This window comes from Nuphar pumila, chromosome 2 (genome assembly GCF_984573655.1).
Source record: "Nuphar pumila chromosome 2, dmNupPumi1.hap1.1, whole genome shotgun sequence".
NCBI lineage: Eukaryota > Viridiplantae > Streptophyta > Magnoliopsida > Nymphaeales > Nymphaeaceae > Nuphar > Nuphar pumila.
In genome coordinates, this window is record NC_143250.1 from 132,457,409 (window position 1) to 132,469,778 (window position 12,370).

General features: G+C 33.9%; 1 protein-coding gene across 1 annotated transcript; it reads left to right on the forward strand.

The window, feature by feature from the left end:
* The first annotated feature begins 613 nt into the window (after positions 1 to 613).
* LOC149847138 (BEL1-like homeodomain protein 1) lies at positions 614 to 11,747 on the forward strand. The gene is made up of 5 exons (XM_089998316.1): positions 614 to 787; positions 1,223 to 2,316; positions 4,164 to 4,543; positions 10,432 to 10,492; positions 10,589 to 11,747. Exons 2-5 carry the CDS (start codon positions 1,459 to 1,461, stop codon positions 11,480 to 11,482), a joined length of 2,193 nt encoding a protein of 730 aa, XP_089854442.1. The 5' UTR covers positions 614 to 787; positions 1,223 to 1,458; the 3' UTR covers positions 11,483 to 11,747.
* Positions 11,748 to 12,370: the final 623 nt, after the last annotated feature.

Below are 12,370 nucleotides of genomic sequence, written 5' to 3' on the forward strand. Positions count from 1 at the left end.
TTTTTGATCACTCCCTCGTTTGTTATCTTTTCGAATTTTGCTACTGAATATCAGCAGGGTGTTCACTAGTGGGGCCGAAGTCACCACTGTTTTCCGTTGATGGTCTCTTTCACGTGATAAAGTAGAGAGAGAAACAGAAAGTTGGAGAAGGGGATAGAGAAAGGTCTCAAAAAGAGTTTTTGGTATTGCAAAGTTTGTGTCCACCATAAGATTTGGATTCAGTTATTCATGTTAAACAAACAGAAAATTGGGAATTATATTTTTTTAATGCTCTTCTTTGCGTTAGATTAAAGTTGCGCTTTCTTTTTCACTTCCTTTTTTTTCTTCTATACTTTAAAGTTTTTCGGATTGAATATATACTGTAAAGTTATTAATTCGCACAACTACTATTTACTTATTATTTTAAAGAGAACAAGCACAACTGCTATTGTCGTTGGTATCGTGGTGGTGGTTGTGAGTGTTCCTTCGATTTCAATTCATCCCACCAGAAAATAGAAAACTAAAATACTCAATTAAATATACGTCATATAATTTCTCAAACTAAAGCATGATTTTGATGGCAGTGACAATGAAGGTTTTCCTATATATGTCCTAAAAATTCACCTCATTTCTTGTATAGAAATAGACGTTTCCTCGTCCTTTGAGACCCCTTCTGACACAAGAGTGATATTTTAGGTTATCTCTTTCTCCTTTTGTTGATCTATCATCTTCTATGAACAGATGTGCTCTCGTATGGCGACCTGCAGCTAATGATGAGAGAGAAGGTCAAATCATATAATTCAATCAGGTTTGTGCTTGATCCCATCTTTGACACCTGCGCTCCGCAAATAGAGAAGGACCAGAGTAGATTGGGTTGAAATTAAACAATGCCAATATGATGATTGATGAAGATTGGTGTTATCCTATTTATTTTATTGGTATAATAATAAGGCCTTTTCAATTTCATAAGTCCTCATCTTGCTCTTTTTGTTCTGGATGTAGGTATCCCTTCTGACATCCCTTGTTGTGTCAGTCAGGATTCTCATGTTTCTTTTTGGTGCCTGTTTTTCAAATTCTTCCTTTTTGGGTGGCTATAACTAAGCAACCTGCAAATGGAAGAACGTGTGTAAAAAGACAGTAAAATTCTACAAGAAAAGAGGAAAAAAGAAAGAATTATGTTTTCCCATCTTTTCCTTTCTCCCTTGTCACTGAGTACATGAACTCTTTCTCCCTTTTTTCTCAGGTTTGTTGAAACCAAAAGTGGTTCTGATAGAAATTGGCTAGACAAGAGATGATCTCATGCCTTTCATACTCAAGAACCAGCATATACCTTTCAGTATCATGGGTGTCAGGAAACAAGAATGATGCATCCATGATGACCTGATAGCCTGACGGCTTCCATCGGCACGCTCTTTATTCATCTGGTGATTGATTTGCTGCGCGAAAATAACTGATTGGGTTCTGTCAATTTCAGAGATCATGGCAACATACTCTGCAAACGCTTCAGGCATTCAGTCTGCAGATTATATGCAGACACTGTATCTGATGAACCCGGGTTATGTTGGATTCCCGGAGGCATCACCACCGGCAAATGTAGTTTTGATCAACCAACATGCCGGACATCCATTGACAGGGAACCAACAGCAATTTATCGGCATCCCGTTTCCGGTGACAGCTCAACGGTCAATTGGCAACCAACCAAGTGAGGTGAATTCCGGCTTCATGGCCCCCAATCTCAGGCAATACAGTCTATGGAGGAACAACGTGAATGAATTGTCGTTCGTCCAGTCGATGGATCAGACCAGCCCCACTACCACTGCTTCTGCTGGTAATCCACACCACATCCCGGGAATTGCAAACAATTCCGACTACCAATCAATCAGTCAAATCCCTTCACCAGTTGGTCCGCGACAGGAGCAGCAAGGTGGATTGTCACTGAGCCTGTCGTCATCGCCAGTGCAAATCATGGTGACATCTAACACTTTCCGGTCCGATGCGGCATCAACGATCATGCTGCCGGATGCAGCTGGCGGGGGAGGTGAGGAAGGGGGAGAAGAGGAGAGGACTGTGAAGTGGGAAGGTGGGTTGCAGAGTATTCTTATGGGGTCCAAGTATTTGAAGGCTGCACAGCAACTGCTGGATGAGGTGGTTAATGTGGGGAGGGGGTTGAAGAGCGAGGGGGATGGCAAATCAACGGCAACGGAGGGCAAGACCAAGAGGGAATCGGCGGCTGTGGTTGCGGAAGAGGTGGGGTACAAGCAAGGGAGTGAGCTAACCGCTGCAGAGAGACAGGAGATTCAGATGAAAAAGGCTAAGCTGGCCACCATGTTGGAGGAGGTAAGTACGGAATATCGCTTTTTGGTTATTTTATTTAATTTCACTCATGAGGAGATAGCTTTTATTTATATTTTTCTCCTTTCATGAAAAATTGTAAATACTGGGTTTTCTTAATTTGGTTACTCTCTTTTCTAGTGGGAAGTGTGTGAAACTCGAATAATTTTCAGTAGTAAGAAAACTGATTAACATAGCTAATAGGCACTTCCAAAGTTTATTCCTTTCTTTTCTTGTTTCTGAAAATGATTTTGAGAATTGGTTGGTTTGAGTAAGAAACAAAATTACGTAACACAGAGAGATTTATTGCTATTATTGTTATTCTTTCTGAGCTAAAATTGGTTTGAATCTGAGCTAAAATTGGTTTGAAAATTCAATCACCTATTCATTTTGTAAAGTACTACTGCCACTAAAAAAAAATGTATATAATAATAATAATAATAATGATAATGATGATGATAATGGCGATGATAACAACAACAATAATGATGTTTGGTACAAAGTAGAGAGAGAAGACCACCATGCATTAAAAAGTGAAATATTGTTTACATTCTTTTTTTTTTTCAGAGAAATTTGCGGGTCGGATACTTTTTAGTCGGAAAGATGACAGACAACGAATTTCTTTCCTCTTTTTATTTTTTGGATAAAAGGGTTTGAAAGTTCAATAATTTAAATTGGAAAGAATTATGAGAAAAATGGTTTGAAGTATAATCATCTCAAAGTGAAAATTCACCACGTTGTGAAATGCGTTGAGGAGCTCTATTTTTCTGAATAACGGGTCATAAACCTCAACAGTAAAGGCAAGAAAGAGACAAGAAAGATTTCTGATGATCCTTATATATTTTTCGTCTTTCAAGATACACGGTACTCAAAAGTTAACTATGAACGCAGAACCTAATATTCAAAATGCTTTATCACCACTTGTATTGGGATAATTCTTCCTATTTTTAACGAAATTTCTTATTTTCGTTAAACAAAAAAAAATCAAAATGAATACTGGGGATGACTGTTTTCGAAATCATCCATTTTTTTTTGTTATTTCTTGTTTTTTAAAATTTGTCTAGAAAATAAGGCTGAGAAACTCAATCATGAAGATATTGAGAAGCAATCAGGAAAATTAAAGATGTGAAATTTGGCCATTGACCTATCTCTGTTGTGAGATGGACGATGGTTATGAAAGTAAGGAAATTTTCACTCATACAAGATAAAAATAGTGTCCCCAATTTTCTTAATATAGTTTTTGACGAAAGTTACAGTGTTTTCTCGAAAGAAAACTAGAATTTTTTTTTGAAAGAAAGGAAGAAAAAGAAAATTAGATAATTAAACTATATATTTGCCTGAGCATGGACTCAATCGCCCAGAAGGCACAGATTCACACACTGTTTTAAACTCTTGGAATTAATAACGTAAATCTGGTAGAAGAATAACAAGTTTCCAAGAAAATATGAGAGTAATCTACTTAAAAAGAAAAAAAATTCCAAGAATTCTGATGTAACAAAATTTATGGTCTATTTCTGCCATTTTCGATGAAAATTAGCTCAACCCAGATTCTTAATTTCTCCATACATTTTCTTTACAACCAATTCAATCTTTTTCCTTCACCCATATCTTATTTATGATTTGTTTCCATGGTTAGTACCGCATATATTTCTAATTTATAATTATTTCCTAGTGGATTTCACAGTTCCATTCTTTTTATCTGTTCCAGATTTAATAAAAGTTATTCCCATATTCTGATAAATTCTTGTTCTCTGTCTCATCAATGAAACTTTCGCTTATTTTTCAATTCTTATATATTCAATAAAATCTATCCCCACAGACTCTCTTTTGATGGCTTTTTATATATATGTTAGGTGGACCAGAGGTACAAACAGTACCACCATCAGATGCAGATGGTGGTTTCATCCTTTAAGGCAGTAGCCGGCGCTGGTGCTTCAAAAACATACACTGCCCTAGCATTGCAGACCATCTCCAGGCAGTTCAGGTGCCTACGTGATGCCATTTCCGCCCAGATCAGGGTAACAAGGATGAGTTTGGGAGAAGAAGAGGATAGACTCGGAGGCCGTAAGGCCGAACTGTCGAGGCACAGGTATGTTGATCATCAGCTCAGGCAGCAGAGGGCGCTTCAGCAGCTGGGCAGTGTGCAGCACAATGCGTGGAGGCCACAGAGGGGACTTCCTGAGAAATCAGTTTCAGTGCTCAGAGCATGGCTCTTCGAACACTTCCTTCACCCGTGAGTATTAGGTTCTATTGTAATTCAAAGCTCTCTCTTTTTATATTAATTTAACATTAAACTAGTTGTATTTAACATTAAATGTATTCAACCATGTTAAAATGATTAAAGTATACTTAAAAAATATCATTTTTTAAAATGCATATTTTTTTTTGAGACTTATAGGTCTTTTGAACTTGGAGGGAAATGAAAAGCTAAACATCTTTTTCAAAGAAACAATTTTATGAAACTTACCTTTTTTACCTAAAAAAGTAACATTGCATTTTCAAAAGTGCTATTCTTTTAAGAGTATTTTAGTCATGTGTTTCACATGGTAAATTGCTAGGAATCAACCATTGGATCCTGAATTTTTTATTAAAAAAAATAAGATTTTGAATGCTTGAATATTTAAAATGATTATGAGCTATTGATCTTAAAGCCTTAAAAATATCTCATTTATGCATCAAAATCACATTCATACAATTAGATTCAAAATAACAAAAAAATTATGAAAATCGTGGTACACGTATTAGTTTTCATATTCTAGTAACTCATATATATATATATATATATATATATATATATATATATATATATATATATATATATATATAAGTTAATCTACCATTAAACCAGTTAAGTTTAACATTAGATGAATTCAACTTTATAAACATGACAAGAACACTATTAAAATAGTGACATTTTTTGAAATGCAAAGTTACTTGTAAGGAATTGAAAAGTCAATACCTTTTCTAAAAAAAAAGTAACTTTATGAACCTTTCAAAGTTACCTTTTTTACTTTAAAAAATAATCATGCATCTTCAAAAATAATATTTTTTAGTGTATTTTAGTCATTTTTATAAGGTTGAATTCATCTAATGTTAAAACTAACTAGCTTAATATATATACAAGGAGAGATAGATAGATAGATGAGTAGCTTATAAACAAGTTATGTGCTAAACTGTCTTAAATGATTCCTAATCTTAGTTTGCAGATGCATTAATCATTGCTTGTTATTTAAAAACTAGGCTTTGGATCAAATTAATTTGACCAAAAACCATGACAACTATTTAACCAAGTTTTGGAGCAATATGAGCTACAAATTTTTTATTGCTCTAAATGTGAATCTAAACATGAAAATGTTTAATGAAATACATGTTTTCTACTAAGTATGCTATATAAAATACATCTATAACTTCATATTAAGAAAACACACTTTTAAAATTGATTAAGATATAAGACTGTTTAAGAGCTACTCATTACTCTCTCTCTCTCTCTCTCTCTCTCTCTCTCTCTCTCTCTCTCTATATATATATATATATATATATATATATATATATATATATATATATAATATTGGCTACGCTCATGAGAAAGGAACTCCCAAGTGAAAAAATATAAATTTTTTTCTTTTTTTACACATCTAACTCTCTAAATTTGATCTACCTATTAAGTTTAGTAGAAACTAACTTTTGGATCATGTTTTCATGACACATGTGTCTGATTTTAAGTAGGTTGAAAAGTCAACAGCCTACAATGTGCCAAATTTTTGAACTTCCAAAAATTGTGATTCAATAGTTGATTTATACCATTTTGACCATGCTGAACACATCCATGATGTCGTATTTGGTCAAAACAACCTCTCCTATGAGTTCTAACTAGGGGTTCCCTACCCACATGGGTAGCAAGCAAATGTATATATATATATATATATATATATATATATATATATATATATATATATATTATTTGGAGACCATGTTTACTACCTGATAAACATGATCTATTTTCTTTTCTTTTTAGTGAGAATCAACTCTTAGATCGTTCAATTACATGTATGCATGCTTTTACAAGCCTTCAAAATTCAATGGCCAATAATATGCCATATTTCCTTAGATCATAAAATCATGTTATTTATTGAAAAATATAATTTAATTAGAAGGCTATTTCAATACAAAATATATATTTTTTTTAGCCATAAAAAATTCAATGTAGTGTGTGCCATTGATTTTTAAAGCCTTTAAAAAAATTGCTTACATGTCACAATCACATTATTCAAAACTCCTTTTCTACTAAACCAACTTTCTAGATCATGCCCATAAGGTCCAATCTGCAAAATAAATCTAAAAAGGTATGAAAAGAAGGTGATTTATACCCAATATTTTCATGCCTTTGATATAACCAAATATTAAGAACATATATATACATATTTACACATGTATAGATAGATAGATATATATAGAGAGGAAAATTATTGGGCATCCTTGATTGTACCTTACACTAGTATAAACAGCCTGTTGACATTTTATTGATTTTTTTTTTGCACCAAACCCTATGAATATAATTTATATGGTTTGTGTAGCAAAAAAAAAAACATGTTTTAGATCGTCCAATCCTATAAGAAAAACATTTGAGGCTGCAAAATTCAATGGTCCATCAGGCACCAAAAATAAATGGTCCATGTTGAAAGCATGCGTGGAACTAGATTCTTAAAATAATGCACATACCTATGAGATTTAGTTAGAAGAAAGAGGGTACTTTAGATTGTAGACTATATATATATATATATATATATATATATATATATATATATATATATATATATCTGTGTGTGTGTGGTACTAATAAAGATACATAACTATTCACCCATAAGTCATAGTTGCAAGCTGTGTCAACTCAATCTAACCACATAGATGTGTTCAAACATGGTCTTTTTTAAGGATCATGCCTTGCATTGTATTTTTCAATGTAAAAACAACATTTCATGAGTTATGAAATTTTGGCACATTGTGGACTATCGAATTTTGAGTCCCTCTACAACAATGCTTACTCGTCGTAATCACATGATTCAAAATGCTTTCCTACTTTTTAGAGGTGGGCCGCATACAACATGGTCGTCATGGAGCCCACCCCAAGGTTTTCCTTGCTTCAACGAGGGTTCCTCATCATAAAAAAAAGTATATTTCCTACTAAATAAACCATGTAACATTCGATCTGCAAAACAATAGAACATTTTGAAGAAAATAGTGATTTCTGCTCAATAGTTTCGTACCTTCATTAGTACCATATGTCTAAAAACTCTGTTTTGTGAGTCAGGAAAATTTGATGCTTTTATAACTATCTATTTTTGCAGTACCAGGAAAACTCGTACACAAGTTGGATTCCATCTGTTCCTATGAAAAATGATATCTAGATCACATACACAGTTTGACAAAATAAAAAATAAAAAAATAAAGTTTGCTAATTTGTTTGTGCATGCAAACTATTGTTGCAATATATATATATATATATATATATATATATATATATATATGTGTGTGTGTGTGTGTGTGTGTGTGTGTGTGTGTGTGTGTTTAGATTGTTTTTGCAAATCTAACCCTACAAATGCATATCTTTAATTTGCTAGGAAATGACACTTGGATCATGTTTTTTGATAAGAAACATGAGTTTTTAAGTGTGGGCTGGCGGTAAGCTAGAAAATTGGTAGGTAGCTATCACCTACTATACATTATATATATGCTAAAATTGTTTGTATTTTTAATCTATTTGGAATCATGTAATGCAAGTTGTTTTGACTTAATTTGACATTGTCGATATGTTAAGCATGGTTTATTCTTTTAGGAATTGACCTATGTATGATGTTTTTTAACAAACAATATGTTTTTAGAAGTCAAAAAATTTTGATGCATTTATGACCATTGTTTTTTAGATTGCTAGAAAAGCCCACACTCATGGCCGAATCCAGCAATTCAAATGCCTATTCTCAGAAAGCAAATCATGTAGATCATATCTACAGGATTATTTTTATAGAAAAAAGGAAAAAAACAGATTTGTGAAGTTGTTTTACAAAAGTGTACCAAACCTCTTTCTCCCTCTCTCTATAAACACTTGAAGAGAAACCCTAAAATCAAGCAGGTAGATTACACATGTATGGTAAATTTTTAAAAATAAAAGGAAAATTTTCAAAGACACATAAAGTTTTAGCGATAATAAAAAAACACAACTATGTTTTTAATATTATTAATATTATTAATATTATTAATATTATTAAAAACATACCTAGATTTAAAACACATTTTCATTTATTTAATCTGGGTTATCACTGACCCAAGTTGAGTTAATTGGATAAAATTATTGATGTACACTTTAAAAATATATGTTATTTTAGAAATTGTTTCAAAACACACCTAAAGTTCTGGTGCCTGAATGTTGGTAGTTTTTTTTTTTCAAAGGCAAGCTGGTTAGGCAGATCCATTCCAGTTATACAACTATACCATTGGGTTTTGAACCTACAATGTCCCAACATAAGGTGACGTGCATTAGCTGCGCCTACCAGACAAGCGGTGCCTTAATGGAAGTAAACCATGTGCTTTTTTTAATTAACCATGAAAATGTTTACTCATTAATTCTTCTAACAATAATGAAAAAGTTTTTTTTTATTATCGCTCAAAGTTTAAGTGCATTTTTTAAAATCTTCCAAAATAATAGGAAAAAAGTTTGAAAAACCCATTTAGCAAGTCTCTCTCTCTCTCTCTCTCTTTACATATATATATATATATATATATATATATATATATATATATATATATATATATATATATATATATATATATATATATATATATATATATATATATATATATATATATATATATATATATGTGTGTGTGTGTGTGTGTGTGTGTGTGTGTATAGTGAAAGAGAGAGAGTAAGAGAGAAATGGAAGCCTACCATATAGAAAACGTACTAGCTAACCCTACCCACTAAGAAATTTTCAGTGTTTTTTTGAAATTTTGACCTTACAGATGTGTTCAGAATGATTGATTTAATAGAATTTGGCACTTAGATTATGCATTTTGGATGAAAAATGGTATTTGATGCCTCAAAAATTTATGAAAAGTATAGACCATTGATTTTTGAACTTTATAAAAGCCTATCCATGCATCAAAATCAAATGATCAGAGTGTCAATTTCTAGTAAATCAATCATTCTGAACACATCTGTAAGGTCAAAATTTCAAAAAAACACTGAAAATTGACAGTCCCAAGCAATATGGTAGTATCTGATAGGGATGCAGTCGAGTACCTTCCCACTACCCTATATATATATATATATATAGTTCTGCTCCATAGTTTGAAGTGTGTTTTGATAAATCTGATCCGTTAGATGTGTTTAGCATGCTCGATTTAGTGATAATCAACTCTTCGATCATATTTTTTCAATGAAAAAATGTATTTTTATGAGCCAAGAAAAAATGACTCCTTTATAGCCATTGATTTTGATCACCAGAAAAACCTATATACAGGACAGATTCTGGTGATACAAAAGTCGGTTCCACTAAACAAAACCTATAAATCACATCTATGGTATTAAATGTGAAAAAAAATGCCAAAAAAATATGATTTTGACTGGGGCAAAACGAGAAAGTGACAACCCATCCACGGTTTTCCTTCTCCAATGATCAGACTTTACATATTGAATTTTTATCAGTCATTTAGCGAGCGACATATTTTGGATTATGAATTTTCGATGTTTAGATGTGTATTCGAAAGCACTAAAAATCACCATTACCTGTCAGTCTTTCATCTTATGTTTTAGCAAACAAACACCCCATCATTTAATACGGGAAAAGTTAGTGGCCTTCTCGCAAAATTGTTCTATATATAATTTTGTTACGTTAGAACATTCTTCAATTTGCCCGTCACATAATTGTAACCTGTTCAATATTAAAGTATCACGGATTCTTTGGAAGCGTGAAGACATGTTCTGCGTTTGTTTGTTGCTTATGAAGCTTGCCCCTTGACTGGCAGGGTTTCTTAAATATTGCAAGAAGTTCTGAATTGGTCTTCTGGTGACAATTTAATTATCGATCAGCTGACTCTTGTTAACCTTTTCTTCCTTATGGGCAGATACCCCAAAGATGAAGACAAGCATTTGCTTGCCAAGCAAACAGGCCTAACTAGAAGTCAGGTACTCTCTCTCTCTCTCTCTCTCTCGAAGGCCTGTTGGGGTAAAAAAGAAAGTAAAATTGAGCACCAAATATTGGCAATATTTTCATCACTGCAGGTCTCAAACTGGTTCATCAATGCACGAGTGAGGCTATGGAAACCAATGGTTGAAGAAATGTACACTGAAGAGGTCAAGGAACATGAAAACGAGAACAACTCGGAGGAAAAGACCAGCAAGAGTGAGATCAACGAGGAGTCTGCAGCCACGAAGTCTAATAAAACAGAAAGCTCTATCACTGCAGCTCAAATAATCAACAAAAAACCTAAGAACACAAACCAAGACACCGGAACCACTGAGACCAGAGCTTGTGCACCATGTATTTCCACTGCAGCCACAGCCACATCATGCCTTGGAAACCTTAAAAACCTAACTGGGTTCGGCCTAATTGGGCCCTCCTCTTCATCCGATGCTCAGACTCTCCTTGACGGCGAACCACTCAACCAGGCCCCACCAAAGATCAGAAGAAATGGGCTTCATGATTTAAATCCTTTTCCATATATGAATGTCAATGTAGATGCCGGCGGCACTGAGGGGACGAACACTGGCAGATTCGGTGGAAACGATCATCACAGCAGAGATGGTTATGATCTTGCTGCAGCTGTTGCCGCGGCTGCCACTGACCATGGAGGGGGTTTCGGTTCATACCAAATTGGTGACATTGGAAGACACAGTCATGAGAATTTTGCACCTAGGTTATCTGGTAATGGGGTCTCTCTCACTCTAGGCCTTCCTCACAGTGACTCACTATCTCTATCTGGGACACAACAAGCCTATCTTTCTAGTCAAAATCTAGCTTTGGGGAGGAGGCATGAGCTGGGGAGTGAAGCTTCTAGTGATTTTTTCAGTTTGAATCCTACAGCAGCAGCACATTCAGCTAATGCCTATGACGACATCACCATCCAAAGCAGGAAGCGTTTTGCTGCCCAGTTGTTACCAGATTTTGTGAGTTGAACATGTATCATTGTCCCTCTTAGAAACATTTGATACAACAGTAGTTAAGCTTAGCAATATGGGGGTATAGGTAAATTTTGCAATTCAAAAGCCATTTCATAGGAATACAAATAGATAGCTAATTAGCTAGCTTGGATTCATCCCTCTCCTCTGTCTCCTAAGGGAAAAGTTAGTTGCCTAATGTAAAACCAGAAAAGACAAAAGATAACTATACAATATTAGTTACAGTTTATAATGCCATTAAGGGATGTATATTATTTTGTCATCATTGAAGATAGTTTATCCTTCAATAATTTGAAAATATTGTGATCTTAAAGAGATAACTGAATATGCTTTAATATGTTATTTATGGATAACTCATGATTTTGACTAAGGGTCTCCTGACTTGTTTTTTTCTTTGTTTATTTAGTTAATGTAATGATTTGGATTGGCCGCAATTTTCAACTTAATTTTCTCGATTGAAGATTTTATTTATATTTTTAACTGTTTGTGCAATTGGAGGCATATTTTAAATGCATGAGTTGTTGGCAGCTGATAGACAGATTCCTGAGCTGCCCACAAAAGGGATCGATGCTCATCAGGGTTGATTCCAAGATTATTCCTTCATTAACTGCTTTCTTTATTTTGTACACCAAGGCTCAGTTTGAAAACCCGTATTTGGTGCCAAGGTGCCAAATCTTGGACTTTTCAAATCCAGGATTTGGAAGCTGCAGGATATATCAAATCCTTCATTTGTTTTGGAGTCCCTTTTAGGATTTGGAAGCTGCAGGATATATCAAATCCTTCATTTGTTTTGGAGTCCCTTTTAGGATTTTGATTAGGGGTGTAACTGGGTAGGGTTTACCTGACCTTGGGTCCAAAATTTAGACCCGTAGTGAAAACTGGTCT